The sequence below is a fragment of the Cydia amplana genome, chromosome 9 (genome assembly GCF_948474715.1).
Source record: "Cydia amplana chromosome 9, ilCydAmpl1.1, whole genome shotgun sequence".
In the NCBI taxonomy this organism is placed as follows: Eukaryota; Metazoa; Arthropoda; class Insecta; order Lepidoptera; family Tortricidae; genus Cydia; species Cydia amplana.
The window spans coordinates 12,925,417-12,950,865 of record NC_086077.1 but is presented as its reverse complement, the minus strand read 5'-3'; the positions used below and the strand labels follow the sequence as shown (position 1 = coordinate 12,950,865).

General features: G+C 40.0%; 4 protein-coding genes across 6 annotated transcripts; 2 read left to right on the top strand and 2 right to left on the bottom strand.

Annotated features, from left to right (window-relative positions):
* Positions 1-1,939: 1,939 nt before the first annotated feature.
* On the bottom strand, positions 1,940-13,202 carry LOC134651220 (uncharacterized). The gene is made up of 5 exons (XM_063506290.1): positions 12,792-13,202; positions 12,458-12,537; positions 4,754-4,919; positions 2,189-2,359; positions 1,940-1,987 (listed from the first exon to the last, which is right to left on the bottom strand). Exons 1-4 carry the CDS (start codon positions 13,123-13,125, stop codon positions 2,199-2,201), a joined length of 741 nt encoding a protein of 246 aa, XP_063362360.1. The 5' UTR covers positions 13,126-13,202; the 3' UTR covers positions 1,940-1,987; positions 2,189-2,198.
* Positions 8,313-9,379, top strand: LOC134651165 (prostaglandin reductase 1-like). Its single transcript, XM_063506202.1, is given in 2 exon segments — positions 8,313-9,047; positions 9,049-9,379. Coding segments are annotated over 2 exon segments (1,005 nt in total). The 5' UTR covers positions 8,313-8,351; the 3' UTR covers positions 9,358-9,379.
* On the top strand, positions 11,284-12,398 carry LOC134651199 (prostaglandin reductase 1-like). Its single transcript, XM_063506260.1, has one exon. It carries the CDS (start codon positions 11,361-11,363, stop codon positions 12,372-12,374), a length of 1,014 nt encoding a protein of 337 aa, XP_063362330.1. The 5' UTR covers positions 11,284-11,360; the 3' UTR covers positions 12,375-12,398.
* Positions 13,203-14,692: 1,490 nt separating the features above from the next.
* On the bottom strand, positions 14,693-24,485 carry LOC134651195 (histone-binding protein N1/N2). Of its 3 annotated transcripts, none has more exons than XM_063506249.1 (8): positions 24,292-24,485; positions 23,630-23,736; positions 22,602-22,756; positions 20,602-20,695; positions 19,342-19,479; positions 18,672-18,746; positions 18,195-18,439; positions 14,693-15,019 (listed from the first exon to the last, which is right to left on the bottom strand). In XM_063506249.1, the coding sequence occupies exons 1-8, from the start codon at positions 24,462-24,464 to the stop codon at positions 14,837-14,839; spliced, it is 1,170 nt and encodes a 389-aa protein (XP_063362319.1). In that variant the 5' UTR covers positions 24,465-24,485; the 3' UTR covers positions 14,693-14,836. The 3 variants fall into 3 exon arrangements, with proteins under 3 accessions (XP_063362319.1, XP_063362321.1, XP_063362322.1); XM_063506251.1 differs by having other exon boundaries at positions 22,602-22,750; XM_063506252.1 differs by having other exon boundaries at positions 22,602-22,747.
* Positions 24,486-25,449: the final 964 nt, after the last annotated feature.

Sequence of the window (25,449 nt, the reverse complement as noted above, 5' to 3'; positions counted from 1 at the left end):
CGAGACGTAGTCGAGTTTTGTAAAAAAAGACCCGAGAATTTTAAGAACCAATTATGAGCTGTTGCATACATTACTTTTTCTATGACAAATGCAGCAAAAAAAAAGAGTTATTATTAAAAAAAAATTGAGTTATTATAAAAAAAAAGAGTTATTATTGTAAATGATAACATACCTCTTTCAATCAAGATGATCGGAAGTTGTATCTTTAAAAAAAATAAAGCAGTTGTATTATACTCATAAGATGACTGCTAGCAGTCATCTTATGAGCCTATAGACAAATCATTCAAATGACATTGCTTTAGATATCACTGTCAGTCATTTAATTGACACATTTAAGTGCTGGAGTAGAAAAAATAAATTTCACGAAACTTGTTACCACAAGGTATAATTATTTGAAATTAGTTAGAACACTTAGAACAAGTCGGTGGGATCCTCAGATAAATAGGTTTAATAGTCAAAAGTGGGAACAGTAGGGAAGATTAGTAAAAATAAAAAAAGATAATTTGATGTTATTATACATACTTTTATAGCTAAATTTTAGCTAAATATAATCGTGAAGATACAATAGCTAAACAATAACGAAGTCAATTTATTGTTCATCTGATTGACAATGTCTGACACATTGTCAAAAACGTACTTACTCATTTCAAGTGGCGATATCGTTTAATAAAGAGGTTGATAAATGATAAGTGATAATTGTTTATGAAAATCAAAAATACTATTTGAAATCACCTATAAGTGGTTTGACGTCATCCGCACTTTTTGTCCGACCCCTGCAAATGATAAATAGCCGGCCATCTTAGCCTTATTTCTGATATATTTTAAAGGTTATTTTGTATAATTGTGATTTATTGTCATATTTACTTAGTTTGTGTTATTAGTAAGCCTATGTTATTACCTCAGTATTAGTTAAGAGGATTGGTTTAATACAGTCAGCAGCAGAAGTTGCTAAGCTGGCGAGGTGTTCAAAATGACCTTGACACGCTCTTATTCTCTTAACAATAAAGTCGCGTCAATATCATTTTGAACACCTCGCCCGCTTAGCTACTTCTGCTGCTGACTGTACATTGATTATTGAATTAATTAAGTAACCTAGCATAATTATTTGCCCACAACTCTGAAGCACGATGTTTAACTGAATTTACTGAATTTATTAACTGAAGCATTGTCACGCTGACGCCACGTCACCGAAGTGTCAAAACTGAAATTGAACTTTATGCATATGCACGTAGGTCTATGTTGTTCTATGGTATGTGACCGATTAATCGGTCTTTGGCGTTGAACCTACGGTGCGGATATATCGGTCATTGGCGTCCAAAAGGTTAAAAACTACCTGCAATGCATGTGCTCCTTGGAGAAATTAAAAGAATTGAATTTAAATCATTTTATTGTAATAATACAATAACTGTGATATCATCATATCACCTACCTACATATTTTTAGGTACATTTATTTATTTATTTATTTAAACTTTATTGCATTAAGATATAATGTACAAAGGGCCGACTTAATGCCAAAAGGCATTTTCTACCAGTCAACCATCATTTAGTAATTTAGAAAAGTATGAATTATATTATACCTATATGAGTATTGTTATACAAATAAAATTGAAGAAATAAGTTGTTGTATTTTTTTAAATCCTAGCTCTGATAGGGTACCTACCTAGGTAGAGTCGGACCAATAAAAGTCTGCAGCGGATTTGATAGCCGACGCAGTGCAAGTGTTATTTATACGTCATAATTTCATAGAAGTTTGACGTTTAAAATAACACTTGCACTGCGTGGGCTATCAAATCCGCTGCAGACTTTTCTTGGTCTGACTCTAGTAAATTGGCAAACCGAACCGTCTTTTAATTATCTTTAATTGTTTAAAAAAAAGCATTTGACACAATTGCTTTTTGACAAATTTTAATTTCAAATTATCATTGGTCAGGTAATAAATAATAAATCGCAGATTGGTCATTAGAGTTCATAATTGGTACAGTCAGCTGCAGAGAAAAGGTACCACCGCTACATAGAGTTTGTATGCAATAACACGTGGAGCAGTGGCGTAGCGTAAACCAAAATCGCATCTACGAGGCCACAACGAGGCCCTTTTCTTTCACTGTGCCCGAAGGGGCTTCGAGCGAGGCCCCTCTTGAGGCGCGAGGCCGTGCGCGACGGCCTCAAGAGGGGCCTCGCTACGCCACTGACATGGAGCTAGTAGAGGAAGTTGCGCATCTCGACGCTGGGCACGTCTTCCTCCTCGTTGCTCCAGAGCGTCTCCACTTGAACGCGCCGCTCGTCGCCCGACAACGCGCGCCGCTGCCAGCGCGCGCGCAACGCTCGAATGATTTCCAACAAAATCCGCGCTTGCAACACTGCGAAACATGTATAACATACGAAAAAGAGTCGCAGATATATGGTAGACCAGGATCTCTAGAATAGTGACTTATACAGACCGCTGTTTAACTTTAAGGGGCCTAACCAACATGGCAATCGTTGATAGAAAACGCCAAACAAAACAAATAATATGCATAATAATAATAAACAGTCACATGACTTTTCGTAGCATCTGTCATCCCGACACATTTTATCTATACGATTGGCGTTCGTCGATGTAATCTTGGTTAGGCCCCCTGACCTTCGTAGTGGTGTTCCTAGGCTTCAATACATGCGATGTTGCCAAGCTGAAAATAGAGGTGGTGGGTTGGCATTTTTCCTATCGGTGACCGCCATGGTATACAAGAGGGCGGACACAGTCGGGAGCTGGCGGAGGATCACTCCTCTTTGCCAGAGCAAGGATAGGTAGGCTAGGCACTTACAGAACAGAAAGGAGAAGCCAGTCAGGAACATCAGGTTGACATGTTGGGTGTCGATGATCGCCATGGTGTAGACAAGGGCCGCCACAGTCGGGAGCTGGCGGAGGATCACTCCTCTTTGCCAGAGCAAGGATAGGTAGGCTAGACACTTACAGAACAGAAAGGAGAAGCCAGTCAGGAACATCAGGTTGACATGTTGGCTGTCGATGATCGCCATGGTGTAGACGAGGGCCGCCACAGTCGGGAGCTGGCGGAGGATCACTCCTCTTTGCCAGAGCAAGGATAGGTAGGCTAGACACTTACAGAACAGAAAGGAGAAGCCAGTCAGGAACATCAGGTTGACATGATGGCTATCGATGATCTCCATGGTGTAGACAAGGGCCGCCACAGTCGGGAGCTGGCGGAGGATCACTCCTCTTTGCCAGAGCAAGGATAGGTAGGTTAGACACTTACAGAACAGAAAGGAGAAGCCAGTCAGGAACATCAGGTTGACATGTTGGCTGTTGATGATCGCCATGGTGTAGACAAGGTCCGCCACAGTCGGGAGCTGGCGGAGGATCACTCCTCTTTGCCAGAGCAAGGATAGGTAGGCTAGACACTTACAGAACAGAAAGGAGAAGCCAGTTAGGAACATCAGGTTGACATGTTGGCTGTCGATGATCGCCATGGTGTACACGAGGGCGGACACAGTCGGGAGCTGGCGGAGGATCACTCCTCTTTGCCAGAGCAAGGATAGATAGGCTAGACACTTACAGAACAGAAAGGAGAAGCCAGTCAGGAACATCAGGTTGACATGTTGGCTGTCGATGATCGCCATGGTGTAGACAAGGGCCGCCACAGTCGGGAGCTGGCGGAGGATCACTCCTCTTTGCCAGAGCAAGGATAGGTAGGCTAGGCACTTACAGAACAGAAAGGAGAAGCCAGTCAGGAACATCAGGTTGACATGTTGGCTGTCGATGATCGCCATGGTGTAGACAAGGGCCGCCACAGTCGGGAGCTGGCGGAGGATCACTCCTCTTTGCCAGAGCAAGGATAGGTAGGTTAGACACTTACAGAACAGAAAGGAGAACCCAGTCAGGAACATCAGGTTGACATGTTGGCTGTCGATGATCGCCATGGTGTAGACAAGGGCCGCCACAGTCGGGAACTGGCGGAGGATCACTCCTCTTTGCCAGAGCAAGGATAGGTAGGTTAGACACTTACAGAACAGAAAGGAGAACCCAGTCAGGAACATCAGGTTGACATGTTGGCTGTCGATGATCGCCATGGTGTAGACAAGGGCCGCCACAGTCGGGAGCTGGCGGAGGATCAGTCCTCTTTGCCAGAGTAAGGATAGGTAGGCTAGACACTTACAGAACAGAAAGGAGAAGCCAGTCAGGAACATCAGGTTGACATGTTGGCTGTCGATGATCGCCATGGTGTAGACGAGGGCGGACACAGTCGGGAGCTGGCGGAGGATCACTCCTCTTTGCCAGAGCAAGGATAGGTAGGCTAGGCACTTACAGAACAGAAAGGAGAAGCCAGTCAGGAACATCAGGTTGACATGTTGGCTGTCGATGATCGCCATGGTGTACACGAGGGCGGACACAGTCGGGAGCTGGCGGAGGATCACTCCTCTTTGCCAGAGCAAGGATAGGTAGGCTAGGCACTTACAGAACAGAAAGGAGAAGCCAGTTAGGAACATCAGGTTGACATGTTGGCTGTCGATGATCGCCATGGTGTAGACGAGGGCAGACACAGTCGGGAGCTGACGGAGGATCAGTCCTCTTTGCCAGAATAAGGATAGGTAGGCTAGACACTTACAGAACAGAAAGGAGAAGCCAGTCAGGAACATCAGGTTGACATGTTGGCTGTCGATGATCGCCATGGTGTAGACGAGGGCAGACACAGTCGGGAGCAGGCGGAGGATCACTCCTCTTTGCCAGAGCAAGGATAGGTAGGTTAGACACTTACAAAACAGAAAGGAGAAGCCAGTCAGGAACATCAGGTTGACATGTTGGCTGTCGATGATCGCCATGGTGTAGACGAGGGCGGACACAGTCGGGAGCTGGCGGAGGATCAGTCCTCGCAGCGTCACTCCCAGCCAGGGCAGGAACATGTATTCGGTGAACGATGACTTCTGGAATCGACCATTAAAGATGAATCCATGGAACGTGGAACGCCCTAGACTCGAAACGGGATAAACGCGGACGTACCATGACATAAGGTTGATTTATTTACAATTCACAATCACAATACCCAGTTAAATAGGACGCATTCGATTGACCTTACGGTGATTTCACACTGTTATTCATGACGCGCAAGACCAATCTAAGGAAAAGCGTAAGAGAGGAACCCTTATATATATGTACTTCTTAATATCTGTGGTTACACTGGTTACTTTTCGACAGGGATCGGATACCGGTATTTTTTGTATGGGAACGGAAACGGTATTTTTTCGTTCTTTGCTAATTACTTCATTTCTAATTGAGCAATATAATAATACGAAGTTGTAACCTAAAAACACAACCGAGTCCTACATTTCGAGTATAAAATAATTCGAAAAATATGATTATTTCTAAGTTTTTGCAAAAAACCGGTTCCGATCCCTGCTTTTCGAAGGCCTCAAAAATATGTGACACGTTCTTAATTATTTCCCTACAAATACGATCGTCTCACATATGTTAGTTAGACTCTCTACAAATTATACAATCTTGCTTGAGATTTTTCTTTGGCTTTTCCCAAACTTCGACCCCACAATATGGACAATTGGACATGAATTGACGTTTTCGTTTCGGGACGTTTTCAAGCAGTAATAAAGTTTTTATTAATTCCTAATTAAGAAAAAATCATGTTTATATAAATTCATCTTCTAAAACAATCCCTTTATTTATAGAATAAAATTTGCAAAATAAGTACCTATGCAAGATAAAGTGGGGTAAGACTATCATCGGGATGTTTGTCTTGCCTCGAGCAAAATAAACTATAATATGTTCGTCTTTACCCTACCCCACCTTACCTTACCTAATAATATAGGTATTTCTAAATTTTTAACATAAATATTGTAAACTGCCCTAGCCGGTAGATTTCTAGTTTTTTATGATTACAAAAATATTTTCAGTCAAGGGGAATTTTAAAATATACTGGGTCAACCAAATCTTGTCAGTAAATAGGAACAAAAAAACTATACTCATCCTTTTCTTTTGGGTGCTAGTACTAGTGTAAGACAAAGATAGTATGATTCTCTCTGTCTATGTTTGAAATCAAACAGACCTTTGACACACTAATATACATAAACGTTTTCATTATTAATTTTACAGTTAAGATCATAGGACCAGTAGGTATTTAGGCAGTTTTAATTCGTTTACTATGAATCGTATAAAGTTTAACGAATGATTTTTATAATCTTAAAAATTCAAGTATAGGGTTTGTAGACGTACCTTAATGGCAGACGCTCATTATTACTATTATCAGTCAGGGTCACGCACCGCGACATTGAAAAGATCAAAATATCGTTATCTCCATTTCCTTCGGTTAACGCACTCTAGCGCAACAGAGATGGAGGTACATCTTCGAATTACAAATTCCTCACATTTGCTTGTTTTGTATTCATTCATTCAGTATAGTCGAGAGCGTAACGCTCAACGGACGCCGACCGCTTTTCTGCACACCATTCAATAAAGGTAAGCAAATATAGCTGGTCAAACCAAATTGTCATTAAATAAGAGCAAAGAAAACTATACTCAATTACTCATCCTTTTCTTTCGGGTGCTAGTACTAGTGTAAGACAAATACAGTATGATTCGCTCTGGCTATGTTTGAAATGAGGCAAGTTAGGATTATTTTTCTTGATTCAACGTTGTTTTTTTACAAAATTTCCCTAAAAATGATCATACGAGTTATCTTTACAATGCACAATGATATCCTCCTTTGGCTTTGATACATACTTAAATTACTTAAACGCACACGTTTGTGAAAAGTATCAACAAACTGCAGCGGTAAAAAAAAAAATAGTGGGTAGTAGAGGTAATTTTGGCTCTGTATTAAGTTTGTCAAGTATACTCGGTCAACTAGATCTTGACAGTAGAAAAAGGCGGCAAATTTGAAAAATGTAGGCGCGAAGGGATATCGTCCCATAGAAAATTTTAATTTCGCGCCTTTTTTTACTGACAAGATTTGGTTGACCAGCTATAAAATGTTTCATTACAAAAGGTAGGAAGTGCAGTGCAAGTGTAGTCAGTGAACAGCCAGTCCTGTATTTTTCACATGCTAGTGTTAACCACAAAAGAAGGGATGGGCAAGACTTGTTTGCCAAACTATAGGTATTAGTTCATAATTAACCAAGGTCAAAGAGCCGGTTTAATGATTTAACATAGGTAAGCTTTTTTTATACTCCCAACAACAATAGCTGGCGATAACAATAGGTATTTGTACAACAAGAGATCAAAGTTTGATATTTCTTCGAGTGCTTATTTTGAGTCCCGTGCAAGCGAAAGATTCTATACTAGATTCACGAGCGTAGCGAGTTAGAATCTTGAGCGTAGTAAGGGACTCAAAAGCGCACGAGATGTAATAACTTTGATCTCGTGTAGTTCACAAAACTTTTCACCTCAGCAGTGAGAACATATTAGAGAACCCGAAAAATGTATTCCTTCTTCATCACTTACCTATTCACTCATGTTTTCTTAAGATATACCAACAATTAAGTTTTCACCTCAGCAGCTCGAACAAGGGTACTTTGCTACTTAAAAACAGTGAGCAAAGTACCCTTGTTCGAGCTGCTGAGGTGAAAAATTATTTGTGTAATTACCTACAGATAAAATAACGATATTTATTAATAGTAACAGTCATTGTCACCCAACATGTTTGTGATAAGTGATAATTGATAAATGTGTCTGCACGGTAACGTACCTCCATCTATACTATAGACATACCTACTTGCAGTATTGTTTATCCGTTTAAAACGCAACCGGAGAATCCTTTACTAACCGGGAAAAAGTGCCGTATACCTAGTACCTATTAAACTTTCTTTTTTGAGTTCGTCTTTTGTCCATGAGTACAAATATTTTTCTCAAAAATATCCGAGATAATTTTTGACCATAGTTGGGAGCTTTTCGACTATAGGTAGTTAGGTAATTTTATAGTATCTGATTTGAAGATAAAAAAGTGAAGTTTCTCTTTAGTTCTATTTTTCATAGTCATACAATTTTCCCGATCATTAACATAACACACACACACACACAGTACACATAAAATTTAAATACCTATAACGATTTCGCTAGTGATAATAAATTATCGTCGTGTTTACCTACTTTTATTTGACCTAAGTGTTTATTAAAAGGAACCGTTTAAAAAACAAACTTTAGCATTTCATAACATAAACACGCGCGAGAAGGATAGGTACCTACATCGGCGCGTACCTTTCATGTCGCTGTCGTCTTAGGTACTAAAGAGATACGCTACAAAACAAACATTATTAAGGACTACAGACATAGGAGTAAAATAATATTTTAGTAATAAACGTAAAAAATATAAGTGCCTACTAACGATTCTTTTTCATTTCAGTTTCATCATGGTAAAGGCGAGAAAATATGTAGTCAAGAGACATTTCCAGGGTGAACCTAAGAAAGATGACTACGAGTTAATTGAGTACGAGCTACCACCGCTTAAAGACGGGGATATTCTCGTCAAGGCAGAGTGGATCAGTGTGGATCCGTACCTACGAGCCTACAACTCACAACTCTTGACCCCTTATGACCAATTCAGCGCCCAAGTAGGCGTAGTTTTGGAATCCAAATCGCCCGACTTCCCCGTCGGGTGCAGAATAGTCTCTCAAAAGGGATGGTGCGATTATAGCATCGTCAATCCTAAAGATAAATTAAAAGTTGAGCTTGGAGTATACAGATTACCAAACTTGGGTGACTTATCTCCGTCCCTAGGAGTTGGAGCCGTAGGTATGCCAGGAGCAACGGCGTATTTTGGCTTTCTGGAAATTTGCAAGCCCAAAGCTGGTGAGACTGTAGTTGTGACCGGCGCTGCCGGTGCTGTCGGCTCGCTGGTCGGACAAATTGCAAAGATAAAGGGCTGCAGAGTCGTAGGTTTCGCCGGATCCGATGAAAAAGTGAAATGGTTGGAGACGGAGCTAGGTTTCGATAAAGCTATCAACTACAAGACGGCAAATGTGGTTCAAGCTTTGAAGGACGCGGCACCGAAGGGAGTCGATTGCTATTTTGACAACGTGGGTGGAGAAATAAGCAGCCAGATTATGCATGTCCCAGATGAATTTACACGGAAGGGTGTCGGTATGTGGCAGTATAAGCTCATACAATGAATCGAATTTGCCAAAAGCGACGATCGTGCAACCATCACTGGTATTTAAGCAACTGAAGGTAGAAGGGTTCATAGTGTCTAGATGGTTGGATCGCTGGCCTGAGGCGTTCGCTGACATCATTCAATGGATAAAGAGTGGCAAACTGAGGCCAAGAGAGCATATCACTGAAGGTTTTGACAAACTGTTCGACGCGTTCGTAGGTATGCTAGCTGGAGAAAATATCGGCAAAGCTGTGGTTAAAGTGTAATTAATTATTAAATGCAGCCCATTTATATCAAAATCTAAAACTTTATATAATAATCGAGTTTTTTTGTAAAATATAAAGACTTCTTTTTATGCTAGTATTTTAATTTTCCTTTTTTTGTATGTGTAAAGCTTTTGGTCCAACATGGTGTATTATTTGTACGTAGGTATACCTATTGGAAAACCATTCCTATCTATGAAGCATGCTAAAATAATTTAAATATTTGATTCAGGTAAATCTACTCCTTCTTCCTCGTTTTTGGCGACTGAGTTTTTCGAATATTTTCAAAATGACGTACCTATTTATGGTAGTTCGTGAGGTTTATAGCTCAGAGCCACATCCATATTCTAGTCAGCGTCGCAGGGCGAGGTACGAGGGGTATTCAAAATATTCTCGGTATGAGAATGAAAACAAACAAGTACGAAAAGTTTGATATTTTTATTTTTCAATATACTCCCCCCCTATGTTCATACACTTAAAAGATCGATCAATTATTTTTTTTAATCCCTCGTAAAAATATTTTTTATCTTTCGTGTAAAAATGCTCCTCCACTGCCGCCTTCAATGCTTCATCGTCAGAAAATTTATTTCCACGCAGATCCTTTTTAAGATTGGGGAGCAAAAAGAAGTCGCTGGGGGCTAAGTCCGGACTATACGGTGGGTGAGTAACAGTTTTAAACCCACGTTCAACAATAGCTGCCTTGGCAATATGAGCAGTATGGACGGGGGCGTTGTCATGCAGAAGCAGAATACCTTTGGTTAACTTTCCTCGCCTCTTTTCTTTAATTACATCCTTTAATTGACGTAGAATGTTAGCGTAGTACTGTCCTGTGATATTTACACCTTTTTCTTTATAATCGATTAGTAATACTCCTTCACAATCCCAAAATATCGTGGCCATGACCTTGCCAGCTGAAGGGATGACCTTGAACTTCTTGGGATGAGCTGAACCCTTAATGTGCCACTGCATGGACTCTTGTTTACTCTCTGGGTCATAATGATGAACCCAGGTTTCATCTCCAGTAACTATTCTTTGCAGCACCTCATCAGGATTTTCACCGCACAGGTCAATAAAATCGGAACAACAAGCTACACGCATGTCTTTTTGAAGCCGAGTCAGCATTCGCGGAACCCATCTTGCACTTACTTTTGACATATTAAGATGGTCATGTATAATATCATGTACGGTACCAATAGAGAGATTGGTTACTTGTGCTATAGATTTTACCTTCACTCGACCATCTTCCAATATAAGTTTTTCCACTTTATCAATATTTTCTTGTGAAGTAGCTACTACAGGCCGGCCAGGTCTAGGGTCATCTTCAATACTCTCCCTTCCGCGTTTAAACTCGCTTGACCACTTTTGAATGGTAGATAAAGAAGGAGCAGACTCACGGTAAACACAATCCATTTCCTCTTTTATGGTTTTTTGATTTTTACCCTGTTTTGTCAAGAATTTTATCACGCATCGATGTTCTAATTTAGTTAACATTGTCAATTCGCACAGGATGTTCATGTTTGTTCAGCAATTGCAGAAAAACAAAAGACTATCTCGGTTCGAATTATACTTTTTTTTAATGTCAATGAATAAACCTTAGCGGCCAGTAACGAAAGAAATTTTAGAAGAGGTCGTAAGATATCAATACCGAGAATATTTTGAACGCCCCTCGTAATCCGATTCGGGGCGAGGCGGTGCGTGGCCGTTCTGTATGATAATACTATTACTTATTCTGTGCTATTACTTAAGTTATTACAGATAAGAATTTAGTTTATTATTTATTGAATATTGTGCGCTTTATACGTTAAATTTAATTTTAAAGTTTACAAACCTCTGTTTCTGCGAAATATTGGATACAATTTTTTTTTTTACAATAACTATGAACAGGCAAATTCAAATGATTAGATAGGGACCTATTATCTAATGTAGATAAACGTGTCGTATTTATATCTGAGTGCAAGCTATACCACGTCAGTTTTGATAACGCCATTGAACGGCAACGGTTTAAAATGGTGAAGCAAAGGAAATATGTCGTGAAGAAACATTTCAAGGGAGTCCCCAAGCGGGATGACTTCGAAATCGTGGAAACCGAACTACCCCCAATCAAGAATGGGGAAATCCTCATCAAAACCGAGTGGATCAGTGTGGATCCCTACCAGCGTGCCTACAACTCCCGCTACCCCATCCCATACGATCAATTTGGATATCAAGTTAGTTTAGTATTGGAATCCAAAGACCCCAGATATCCAGAAGGCTCTAGAGTCGTCTGTCACCAAGGCTGGTGTGATCACAGCGTCGTTAATACAAGCCAAGGTGACGCGACTTTAGGCTTAAACCCTGTTTACAAGCTTCCCGATTTAAAGGGGCTGTCCAATTCTTTGGGGATCGGAGCCATTGGCATGCCGGGAGCGACTGCGTACTTCGGGTTTCTGGAATTATGTCAGCCGAAAGCAGGCGAGACCGTGGTGGTAACTGGCGCTGCCGGGGCAGTGGGCTCCATCGTTGGACAAATCGCCAAGATCAAAGGTTGTACAGTCATAGGCTTCGCTGGCTCCGACGACAAGGTGGAGACACTCGAGAAGGAGTTGGGTTTTGATAAAGCTTTCAATTATAAAACCGTGGACGTCCTGAAGGCTCTGGAGGAAGCTGCGCCTAAAGGAGTGGACTGCTATTTTGATAACGTTGGCGGTGAAATAAGTAGCCAGATTATTTCTCAAATGAACTACTTTGGAAGAGTTGCCGTCTGCGGAAGTATAAGTGCATACAACGAAGATCTGCTGAATACACCGAAAGCCTCTATAATTCAGCCGAGTATAGTGATGAAACAGTTGAAAATCGAAGGTTTCATCGTTGCGCGATGGCTTTCGCGTTGGCCCGAGGCGTTTGCGGACCTGATAAAGTGGACGAAATCTGGTCAACTGAAGACAAGAGAGCACGTTACCGAGGGCTTCGACAAGATCTACGATGCCTTTGTAGGAATGTTGGCCGGCGAGAATACTGGTAAAGCTGTCGTTAAAGTCTAATTGTACAATATAAGTAATATAACAGATATTATACTTAACGAATTGTTGCCTTTATCCGTCAAAGACAGGTAGAATTTACTTACCACATTTGAAGAATTCCAGATAAGTGAACAGCTGATGAGCAATGCAGCGCAGTCCGAAGCTTCAATACACCACATAACATCTGGAAACACAGTAGCTATAGAACCATTATAGAATCAGTAGGTACCTAGTTACCTACCTATCTGTAAGCGAACCATATTACTCTTTGCGCTCACATGCCTATACCATTTATCACTTATATTTTTAATTAGGTACGCGATCCGTGTGGACGTAAAAACATGAACATAAATCATTTTATTCTGTTTAATTATCGGCTGACCTGACAAGTACCTAAATATTTCTGATAGGAGTGATAGGTAATGAATGTATACTCACGAGACGGATCGATCTCATCAATATAAATGTCATCTTCTTTGCTCATCAGCATGAAATGCAAATCGTAGCTCAGCGGGGTTTTGTCAAACTTCACTACTTCGAGTTTTACATTGGCAATGAATCCAAGCAAAAGACAGACGAGAGCTAGGAAAGTGGGTGATAGGGAGGGTGTTGCGTCGCTGGGCCGGAGTTTCGCGCCTCGAAGCGATCTGTTCTGTAAGTAGTTAACGCCGATGTCCAAATAGTCTATGAGGCTTCCGATGAGAGGCACTTGAGAGTTTGAGAAAGTCATGTGCTTTGGTCGCATTGCATCTGTAGAGTCTCTATTGGCCATAATAATCGATTTCACGTATCGATATTTCAAATAATTTACAATAATTTTAAGAAACTGTTTAATTTAGAAACTTGACAGCAACTATGGATTTTTCTCATCATAACAGTAACATGACAATGTCAAAAAATAGTCTATTAAGAGATAGTGTTACGAGTATATTGTCTTTGGAAGTTTGGACGATACTTCTCCATAAAATCAGGAATCCAAAGTTGATCCAAATCATATCCAAATATAATATGCAAGAATCTATCACTTACTTTGTCTAGTAAGTACTTAATTGTCACCGAAAAGGCAAATCAAAAAATAAGTTCTCAAAGTCTCATTTATTAAAACCGATCTTAATGTTAAGTTTACAACATTAAAATAACAACTACATAGTATGATACTGATGATCTACAACAGGAGTCTCCAAACCCCAGCCCGCGTGCCAAATCCGGCCCGCGAGGAGTTTCAATCCGGCCCGCGGACAACGGAACCCACTGTGGTCAACGGTGGGCCTTGCGATAGCCGATTTTCCGGTGCAAAAAACCAATTTGGCCCCCAGGTAAAAAAGTTTGGAGACCCCTGATCTACAAGTTAACTAAATATTAGAAAGAACCCAAAAATAAATTCTAATTGTAATCGCTATGAATATACGAAGGCGAGCAAGACCAACGTTTAATTAATTACATAATTACTTAGCTCAGCTTATGACAAATTATTTACTTCCAGCCCAGATTTAAAGTAAAATTATGACAATAAGACATTCTAATTATGTTATTTGTCTTTAAAAGTACCTACACAAACAGCTGATTGGGTTATTTTATTGATTAATTGTGCCATTTTCAACCAAAAAGGGTACTTATTATCGGTCGTCAATAACGCGCTATTTCGACAAAGCTTCAATTTGAAACCACCTTACCTATGGACAAACGACAATGTGATACCTTTTAGTTGAAAACATCACAGTTAGTCTACAAATTATCTATGACCTTAAAGAAATTAGGTACTTACCTTTTCTATATTAATTTTATTATGGTCTCTGAATAATCAAACTGTGATTTTTAGGCAGATTAATATAAGAATGTTGGACATTAGCGCATTTTGGAATTTCCTAGACTTATTATATTCAGTCTGTTACTTAAATTTTATTCTCCAAATCGTAAACAATTGAGTCCAATTAATGATAAGTTGATAACAGCAAAATAAATCCAAATATACTTAGGGCCAGTTGCACCAACCACATTTGACAAACTGATCAACGTAAGCCGGCGCGGCCCGGCTATTTACTATGAAACTTTCCATACATAAAAATTTAGCGAACTCTTTAACGATACGGACAGTTTGGTGCAACCGACCCTTAGCCAATCAATTATTTTAGGGGGTACCCGAGCCTCCCGACTGTCCAATGGTCCCCTACCTCCCCTACATGTTTCCTAACGCTTGAGAGCCTGCGAACTAGCGATTAACATTACTACATGAGCACAATTCAAAATTACTAGCTAAGAGATATGCCCAAGTGTGAAACCTTCACTTCGACCGATTATCGGTTTATCTCATAAACAATTGATTGTACACAAAACCGTTATCGAACGTGGTTAATCAGAACGCCAGTGCGCAAGCTCTATCTTATACCTAATCCTTATAAAGGTGACATTAAAAATTTCCACACGATTTTAGACTACACCAATGATTTTAGTGGAAAATGGTGTCAAAGGGGATTGTCAACTATTCACGTGTTAGCCCTTTTAGCGGAGGCCTCGTCGCCTTCGCTGGACTTCCGCTTCCTCTTGATGAGATGGGAGATGTCTGAGGCTGCGGGCTTGGGCTTGGCCTCCGAGGAGCTGGACCCAGCGCCGTTGAGGGAGCTTTCGCCGTTTGATGAGAACAGCGTTTCGGCGAGTCGCTTTTTCGTCTGTGGAACAAGTTTTTTTTAAATAAGCGACCGTTTTATACTAGCTATTTCCGTCGACTTTTTAGGGTTCCGTGGAATACCAGACAACATTTTAGTTTCTTTATACTGTCATGTCATTACCATAAAGGCAGGCACTTATCCCACGTACGCAACGTATGCAACGCATTATGACAATCTGAACCCTGAAAGTTGTATGCTTAGAAACATACTTGTCATGCGTTGCGTTGCGTATGACAAGTGTTTCTAAGCATACAAATTTTAGGGTGCAGATGTCATAATGCATTGCATACGTTGCGTACGTGTGTACGGATAAGTGTGTCCCGTGCTTTAGTATTGGTTGTATTTCCATTCCCACGAGTGTCTAACCGATTATTTCCATGTGTTTCAAACATCTTTTTCGCTATAGGTCATAATTTCCACTACAATAATACCTAGTGACACGATTACTAAACAGACTATGTTTATGGAGCGGAGTCCTTGCTTAAACTCATACTATTTGTAAAATCTATTATTATTCATAACGTTAGGTTTACCAAACAAATTAGTCTTGGGAGTTTTATTCTAGAATAGCCTGCACTTGAAGATCAATATTTGCATCAAGGCATGCGCTTGATACATGATACTTGATAGTGATATCACTTTGACCGAGTGATAATGAATATTGCTGATAAAATAAAAATATGCAGATCATTGTGGTATGTTTAAGTACGTAAAGTACGTGACTTTTTGAAGAAACAAGATTTGTATGGATATTTGCCGAAATTCAAACGCTACCTACTCTACAATTTCGCAGTATTAAGGCTAATGATTAGCACGTGCAACCTTATTTTCGGGCAGCAAACGTGATTTTCCTACTGTGCCAAAACGTGTAGAAGTCATTTTGGAAAAAAGATTGTCGGACCAAGCTCACACTGCGCGGACTTCGCAATGCCAAAAGTGAACTTCCTGCAGACTTAACCGTTCCGTAGCTGACCATATAATAACTTCTTACCATCGGCCCAATTTAAACGGGACACCTACTTGCTTTTATTTATACTTACCATGTTTTAAATCGCTGTTTCCGTTGTAAAATAGATCGTTATTAGGGTTCCGTACCCAAAGGGTAAAAAACGGGACCCTATTACTAAGACTCCGCTGTCCGTCCGTCCATCCGTCTGTCACCAGGCTGTATCTCACGAACCGTGGTAGCTAGACAGTTGAAATTTTCACAGATGATGTATTTCTGTTGCCGCTATAACAACAAACACTAAAAACAGAATAAAATAAAGCTTTAAGTGGGGCTCCCATACAACAAACGTGATTTTTGACCGAAGTTAAGCAACGTCGGGCGGGGTCAGTACTTGGATGGGTGACCGTTTTTTTGCTTGTTCTGCTCTATTCTTTGTTGATGGTGCGGAACCCTCCGTGCGCGAGTCCGACTCGCACTTGGCCGGTTTTTTTTTATCCATAAGGTTTTTAACCTTTTAACCGCCAGACGGCGAAGGAATATGCCGTGCTCCCGACGCCAGGCGATCGCAATTATTTAAGCGAAATTGAACTTTACGGAGTCCCGCGTAAATCCCTATTACATTGGCGAAGCTGTCGGCTGTAGCCGTCGTTGGCGTCCGTGGCACGACTTCGATGACGGCCACAGCCGACTGTGGCGGTCAATGGGTTAAGTATTATTACACATCCATATTATACTTAAATATCAAAAAAAACCGGCCAAGTGCGAGTCGGACTCGCGCACGTAGGGTTCCGCACCATCAACAAAAAGCAAAACAAGCAAAATAACGGTCACCCATCCAAGTACTGACCCCGCCCGACGTTGCTTAACTTCGGTCAAAAATCACGTTTGTTGTATGGGAGCCCCACTTAAATCTTTATTTTATTCTGTTTTTAGTATTTGTTGTTATAGCGGCAACAGAAATACATCATCTGTGAAAATTTCAACTGTCTAGCTATTACGGTTCGTGAGATACAGCCTGGTGACAGACGGACGGACGGACAGCGGAGTCTTAGTAATAGGGTCCCGTTTTTACCCTTTGGGTACGGAACCCTAAAAATGGGGTTGGCAACTGTCAAAGGTTTCCATAGATGGCGCCATCGTAGTTTGCCCCTTTTTCTATGAGATTTGGCCTAAAGGGCTGGCATCCACGGCATTAAAAAAACAAAAATTTGACACAATTCTAGGGACTGACAGGGCAAGCTATGATGGCGCCATCTGCTAAAAACTTCGACCGGACAACCCCATTGTCACGTGATAATGAATGTTGACATCAATGGCCATGCCTATCACTGGAAAGGAACATTTAACACATGGCCATCAATGTATTGGGTAGGTATGTAGCTGAAATAACACACATTCACAATTTTGATCAACTTTATTTCAATACCTCAGCAATACAATACAAACATGGCCACATGGTAAAAATGTTCCGCTTAAACCTAATCAGTACAAAACCATTACAAACTATGAGTATTTTAAATGCAAATCGAGATTTTTAGGGCTTAATCAGACCTAGGACAACAAGAACGGAGAGTTCTTAAATTTTTAAATAGGTAACAATAAATTTACAGACTTAAACTGATTTTAGATTTTATGTTAGGTCAATCAGATGTGCATTGAACAACAATTTTAATTTATCCTCCAATACAACTATTTGTCCTAGGTCTGGCTGTTCTAAGGCACTAAGTAAATCCTAACAAAATTCAACCAAAAATAATACTGACAGTCTCAATTCAATACAATCATATCACAATTTTAGGCGAACCGTTAATTTGGCACTTTTAACAGGAACTTCTAACAATACAAATAAATATGGAATGTTAACATTAAACTACTGAGTATACTTAGAATTACCTACATTTCCAATTCAGTTTGGATAATAATTGGATACAATTACTAAAACGAATTATTAACGATGAATGAAGTTAAATTATTAAAACTTATTAATGATTTAAAAAACGATAAATTGCGGTATCAAAACCAAAGCTAGCCAAGAACTACGTGGATACTATTGTGCGTGGATAATACATCAGTCTTACACACATAAGCAGACACCGGACTTGAGTATACACTTATATGCAGGTTTCAGACCTCCGACTGGCAGTCAACAACGCAACGAGTTTTCTCTTTCAAAATCATCTCCCTAAGCATCTTTCTCGTCTCCTCTAAGCATTCACATGGCCTTACCTCGGTTTTATAGTCCATCATATCTTGTATTTTCTCCTGAATTTCTGGCAGAAGCTCTTTCAACTCCTTAATTTCTCCTTCGACGGAGTAGAACGGGTCTGATGTGGAGTGTTTCTTAACGGTGGCATCATCTTTGACCGCTGCGGGGTTCTCTAGAGTTTTGATGCGAGTCTCGAGGATGTTGGCGGCATTTTTGAAGTGAGTGATCGCGTCTTCGAAGTTGGAGGCGAGCGAGTTTGCTAAACCTGTTGGGAGCAAAATATGGTAAGGGCGTTGGAAAATGTGTAGTCATCACATCTATTGTGAGGATTCTAATAATCAAATAGAACAATTGGAGTTTTTGACTCTCATCTTTGAGTTAGCGAATGAGTTACGATGCAAATCACGAACGACACATTTTGGACTGTACATTTGTAAATGTGTTCACTTTGTAACTTTTTCCAAAAATAAAAATATAGGTATTATGCATTTATTTACCGATTTGATAGTGGGTTTCAGCAATGCGGCGATCGTCGCTGCTGTACAGTTCTTTTTGGATTTCTAAGCAGCTTTCTGTAAAAAAACAAAAATATTTATAATTTACACACATGCTAGTACTTGAAACGTATTTAGAAATTTTTGCTTCGCGGTTAAATAATAATTTAGGCATACACTTGTTGAATTATCCAACAAAAACAATAGAACTTCTGATATTTGTAATATGACATAGTCAGACGACTGGCGACGGAAAACCAAGTATTGATCGATTATTTAACGTGTAAGGTTACGTACGCACTTGTGCACCTTTTTTATAACAAAAATAACTCATTGCCACTCGCTAGTCAGTTTATTGTAGTATTGAGTCACAGACAAGACATCCTCTAGACTGAGCATAGTAACGCTACGCCCTCTGCCACTCATACGGTAGTTTTACTCCATCTTCGAGTCAATCCCGTGCCGTGATTGGCCCGTGTCTTTGAACGGACCAATCACGGCACGGGATTCGCTCACCTCGCCCCCCCGCACCCCCTTATTTTTGGCAGCATCGGTTTCATGAAATAATTGCTCTAAACTCAGTCTAGAGGATTCCTAGTCTATGTATTGAGTTTTCGAGGATGAAACCTTAAGTAGGTGGGTACGTTAAGCGAAATGTGTGTAAAATACTGACGCATATCGACGACTGCCTTGTCGTATGTCTCGCTCTCCAGAGCGACCTCCCCGAGCGCGAGGTGCACGTCGGCGAGCTGCGCACGCGCCGCCGCGCCGTCGCGTGCCGCGCGCCGCCGCAGTATGCTGCGCGCCAGGTCTAGAACATACACAAATTTATTTTATTTTATTTTTATTTTATTTTATTTATTTGGGGCATCAACAGCAATACAAAAAGTACATGATACATAGCACAATGAACAGAAAACAAAGCCAGTAACAGATGTCCACAATAATACAGCTAACATGCAATAACAAGTGGCAATAATATAAACATCTTTAGGAAAAATGAAGGGAGAGAAAAAAAAAAATATACAAAGTAGGTGTGGGCTTGCGTAATGTTACTCTTCTCAAAAATGAACGGCAAAGTCGACGTTGCCGGTAAAAATATAGGTCGCGAAGTGCGTAGTTCATAGTTAGTCAAAAGATCGTCCGTTTAAAACGAATCCTCAACCGGCAAGTAGCTACTTCCGAGCCTCGACAAACATGTACCATTAGAACACGCGATACATGGAGGCTAGCCTTGTGGAGTAGCAGAGGCTAGTCATATAAAATATTGACAACCTCGGTGCCTCTAAATTTGTACATACATTAAATTTCGTTTGTGATAAAATCGACAAAAATGACGGCCGCGAAAAGCTTCGCCTTAGGCGGCACTGGGATTTATATGGGGTGTTTTTCGGAATATATTCTACTTGAAGTTATGTTGGTATGAAAATTAAACAGCGCCAATAGGCTACATGACTAATTTTTTTTATGGTATCAATCGATCGGGTTTGTTTTTAGGATCAAATGTCTATATGGGACCCATTGCATTAAAGTAACACAAAAGTCAGAAATTGTAGTCAAAGTCCGACAGTCGCACTTCACTCGCGAAACGCCCTATACAAAACGGCCAGAGGCCGTGACGTCATCGCCCACGTTGTAGTATGGACAAAACAAGAAAATTGCGTTTTTGTCGGTGAAATATTGCGTTTATATAGTTGCTATACAATATTTTTTTTTTGGTGAAATGTAAGGAATCGAATGGTACCCTTACTTTTATCGTTTTTGGAAGTTAAAAAAAACTTAAATTTTGAAACTTTCAGGTCCCGTATTTTTGTAATTTTTCAATATTTTATTTTAATATCCACATTATTGTGATAAATTGCTCGTTTGCTATCTATTTTACTAGATTTTGTTATAAAATTCAACATGTGTCAACATCCCTATTATTACTTACCCAACATTTCCCATGCTAGCTGGAGGTTGTCAACATCGCCTTCGTTTTCTAAGTCAGCCATTGACTCGTCAGCTGCCTCTCCGTTAGATGGGCCCTGACAAAAACACCACACAAATATAATTAATTTTAAATGAAAGAGGAATGAAAATAAAATAAGGCAATTTAGAAGAACTTTTGCTGCCAAGATTTTTTGTCTCATTCAGCATTTTTCTTAACAGCAGTAGCTACCTAAGGCAGAGGCGTATTCTAGTATTTGGCGCCCAGGGTCTTTCACCCTTTGACCTCAAACTACGTCAACTAAAGCGCGTAGCCCAATATCAACCTTCTTGCATTACAACAAGGGTCACGATGACGCGCCGCGCACAATAGGCGGGGAGTTAAGATTGGCCCACCCAAAACTGACCATGAAAATGGATTTGTGCTGGCCTTAGCAGCCGCTACGGCCGCTTCTGGCAATTATGTAAATTCGCCCCTGACCTGAGGAGATACTGGGCTAAATTTTGTCAATAATCAGTCATTGTTGGGTGCATTGCGCTTCCTGCCCAGATATGCTATGTGCGCCAACATTTCCAGCAACATGACTCTGTCTTTAAAAGCTAACTGCAATTGGGGTATTAAGAATAAGGATTAATGGTTATTCACGCTTGTCAAGTCTGAAAAGTCCTTAATAATAATTTGTCCTTATCCATCATTTTTAGGGTTCCGTAGCCAAATGGCAAAAAACGGAACCCTTATAGATTCGTCATGTCTGTCTGTCTGTCTGTCTGTCCGTCTGTCCGTCTGTCTGTCCGTCCGTATGTCACAGCCACTTTTCTCCGAAACTATAAGAACTATACTGTTGAAACTTGGTAAGTAGATGTATTCTGTGAACCGCATTAAGATTTTCACACAAAAATAGAAAAAAAACAATAAATTTTTGGGGTTCCCCATACTTCGAACTGAAACTCAAAAAATTTTTTTTCATCAAACCTATACGTGTGGGGTATCTATGGATAGGTCTTCAAAAATGATATTGAGGTTTCTAATATCATTTTTTTCTAAACTGAATAGTTTGCGCGAGAGACACTTCCATAGTGGTAAAATGTGTGTCCCCCCCCCCCCTGTAACTTCTAAAATAAGAGAATGATAAAACTAAAAAAAATATATGATGTACATTACCATGTAAACTTCCACCGAAAATTGGTTTGAACGAGATCTAGTAAGTAGTTTTTTTTTATACGTCATAAATCGCCTAAATACGGAACCCTTCATGGGCGAGTCCGACTCGCACTTGGCCGCTTTTTTTTGTTACTTTTGTATTTGTTAGCAAGGGACAAAATTTAACAAAGGTTTGCTCAACCTTTAACCTTTTGGACGCCAATGACCGATACATCCGCAGCGTAGGTTCAACGCCAAAGACTGATTAATCGGTCACAGATCACAGAGCAACATCGACCTACGTACATATACATAAAGTTCAACTTCAGTTTTGACACTTCAATGATGTGGCGTCTGAGTGACAGCTTTTGTGTTTGACACGGCGTGGAAAAGGTTAAAAGCAGGGATGTTGCGAACATCCGCATCCGCATCCGCAACCGTGGAACTTCCGCATTATTTTCAACATCCGCATCTGCATCCGCATTCGCATAAAATCGATGCGGAGCTTATGCGGATGCGGATGTCAAACAAGTCAGTACAGGAACGTCTTAGTGGCGGCGTAAGTGCAAGGTAATTTCGTCATTACCTATAACGAAATCGTCTAGATCCAGAAAAGTCGGCCAAGTTACTGTTTATTAAATATAACGCACCAATATTCTTGCTCAAATACTAAACGTTTCGTTTTTTTTAATCAAAAAATACTAAAAATGTAATATTTGACGTTTTCTAAGTACCTAATCTAGACATCCGCATCCGCGGATATGAGCCTTTAAATATCCGCATCCGCATCCGCGGATGTCAAAAAATATGCATCCGCAACATCCCTGGTTAAAAGGTGTATGAATAAGGTTAGTGTTACTTACAGGTTGATCATCAGCAGTGCTACTGCTGGCCGGCTCGTCTTTAGTGGTGGACTCCGCTTCACTCATCTTCACTCCATCGTCAGCCTCCGCCTTTACGGGCTCAGCTTCTGACTCTCCGTTCTCTTCCTCGCCATTCTCACCGTTTTCTTCTTGTTCTAAAACAAATGCCAACTTTTATTGGGACACATACAATTAAATACAGTCAATTAATTGTATAAAGAGATTTCAATCACAATGAAAAAATAAAAAAAATATTTTACTTTGGATTATCGGTCCAACAATAAGTACCGCAATAAAAAAACTACTTAATTCAGTAACTGACAACAAGGATGCATACATTAGGCATAGGTCCATATAGATCCTTTACAGCAGCGGGCGGCAACCCGCGGCCCGCGGGCCGCATGCGGCCCGTGAACCTGTCACTTGCGGCCCGCGAGCCTCCCTGGCTATTTTAAATGTTATATCATAGAGAAAAAAATCATAGAGTGCTCACTCCATACATCAGTTTTAGTACCAAAAAGACATCTAGCATCGAGTAGCGGAACTATCAGTACTGCTACTTGACAATAGATGTAGCACCGACCGGAAAGTCTTATCTCAACAGCATAAGACTTTCCGGTTGGTGGCGACATCTATTGTCAAGTAGCAGTACTGATAGTTCCGCTACTCGATGCTAGATGTAGACACTGAAATTAATAGTCTGAACTGATGTATGGAGTGAGCACTCTATGTATTTTTTTCTCTATGGTTATATTGACAAACGACAATGTCTGATAAAGTCATAAATATTAACAAAGTGCGGCCCGCGTCAACTTCGTTAACTACTATGCGGCCCATTGCTGCTAAAAGGTTGCCGACCGCTGCTTTACAGGGAGAGGGTTAGCAAACAAGAAAATACAATTAAGACATTATTAAACAGCAATAATAGCAAATAAGTGATTTAGTCTCCTTGGTAATCTGTTTTATACATTCTACCTAATGTTGACTTTGTTCCCTTAACAACTACATATGTCTATACCACAGCTTACCTTCATTCTCGTCATCTTCCTCACCATCGGCATTGCCAGTTCCCGGCATCCCGTCACCAAGAACCCCACTCTCTTCTCTCGATAGTCCCAATAAGGCCTTGCCATACCTATAAAAATACAGTTTAATTTAGTAAGCAATATCCTGTCTTATTTAATGACAAATCATTAATTTGAAATGTGTTGTTTTAAATGTTTAATACATCATTTTGAGTATTTAGAATTTTACCTTTCTGTCAATCAATAGGGTTGGCTGGTCTAAGTATTTTTTTATTAACTAGAGAGTAGAGACTATAACCTATGCTGGCACTGTCTGTGAAAACCTTTGACAGTTGCCAACCCCATACAATTTCAATTTCTCATGCAGGTTTCTACAAGATTTTGCGAGATCAACTTAAAGGCTGATTCATACACTAAATTGTCAGTTAATAGTCATTGTCCAGGTTCATATTAGGCCATTATGGGGTTAAGAGTCACACAATAAGTTTGTGGGTCAAGTTTCATAACACTTTTTTTTAACAATTTATATCTGCTTTTTTGAGTCCTGGAGAGAGACTTGATATATTGCATGTTTAGAAGTACCTATATAGATACTAGACGTCTAAATCAGATTTAATATAAAGCTATGAACAAGATATATTGTAACTGACAAAAAAATTACTTACCATAGATATGCCTCTGCACACTGGTCGGCCGTGTCCCCATGTTCTTTGGCCAGGAGCTCGCAGGCCTTAGCCAGAGCCTCAGAGGCCGCGTTGTAGTCTCTGACAGCTAAGTTTCGCCGCCCACTAGCCAGTAGCTCTGAAGGGGTCTGTGTCACTTCTTCTACATCAGCCATCTGAAGTATTAGAAAAATAACAAACTGTTAAAATAAATTGTTTGTATAACCGTAAAATATTGATCGTAACTACGCGAACACCCAAGTCTTCCAAAATTTTGAAATACATGAGCCGAATAGTTAAAATTTCCGGCTTAAAAATTTCGTAACGGTCATCTTGAACAATGGCTTTTACGTGTAACACGTGTCAAGTGTTTTTATCCCTTTTATAAAAGATTACTCAAAACACACATTTCTAAATAAAGAAACAAAGCATAAGCCTTTAAAAGTTAAAAAAAAACCGTATTGCAAAAAGTAAGACCTAGGTATGTAAAGGTGCTAAACCAGCATGATGCTTGAAAGTTTGTAATACTTGCCTTGTAGGCGTTTGTTGCAGATCCGTTTAAACAGCAAGATTAACAATAACGCGCAGGAAGTAAACAGTGCACAATTTGATAGCTAAACGTATTAAATACTTATTAAATTCAAACTGTAATCCCTTGCAAATTATTACACTTTTACCGACATACATGCAGAGCACAGATAAAATATTTCAATGACAGAACAACTTGACAAGTGACAAGAAGATTATAAATTCACCATGCTCATAAATTACTTATAGCCAACATAACCCGTTTTTACTAAATTAATATTTTACAACCGGGAGTCCAAAACATTAAATAATGTGTTTTAGTTTTAATTGAAATAAATCAAATGCATAAAACGTATTATTCAAGCTTAGAAAGGCTGTAAACCCGTAAGAAATAAAAAAATTTATTTGTTGTAAAGTTGCCATTCTGTAGGTCGCCAGGATTGTAGTTTAATTTATTGTGTGAATAGCGACACGGTTCTGTTGATATTATGTCTGTGTTCGCCCGCCACTTATTAAAAAAAAAACTAAGGGCGCGGGCGGGAATGAAATGTCATGAATGGCGGATGTGGCACAGCGACCGCAGTGCATCCACTAGTGCAGCCATTTGCAAATTATATGACGACCTTAACCGAC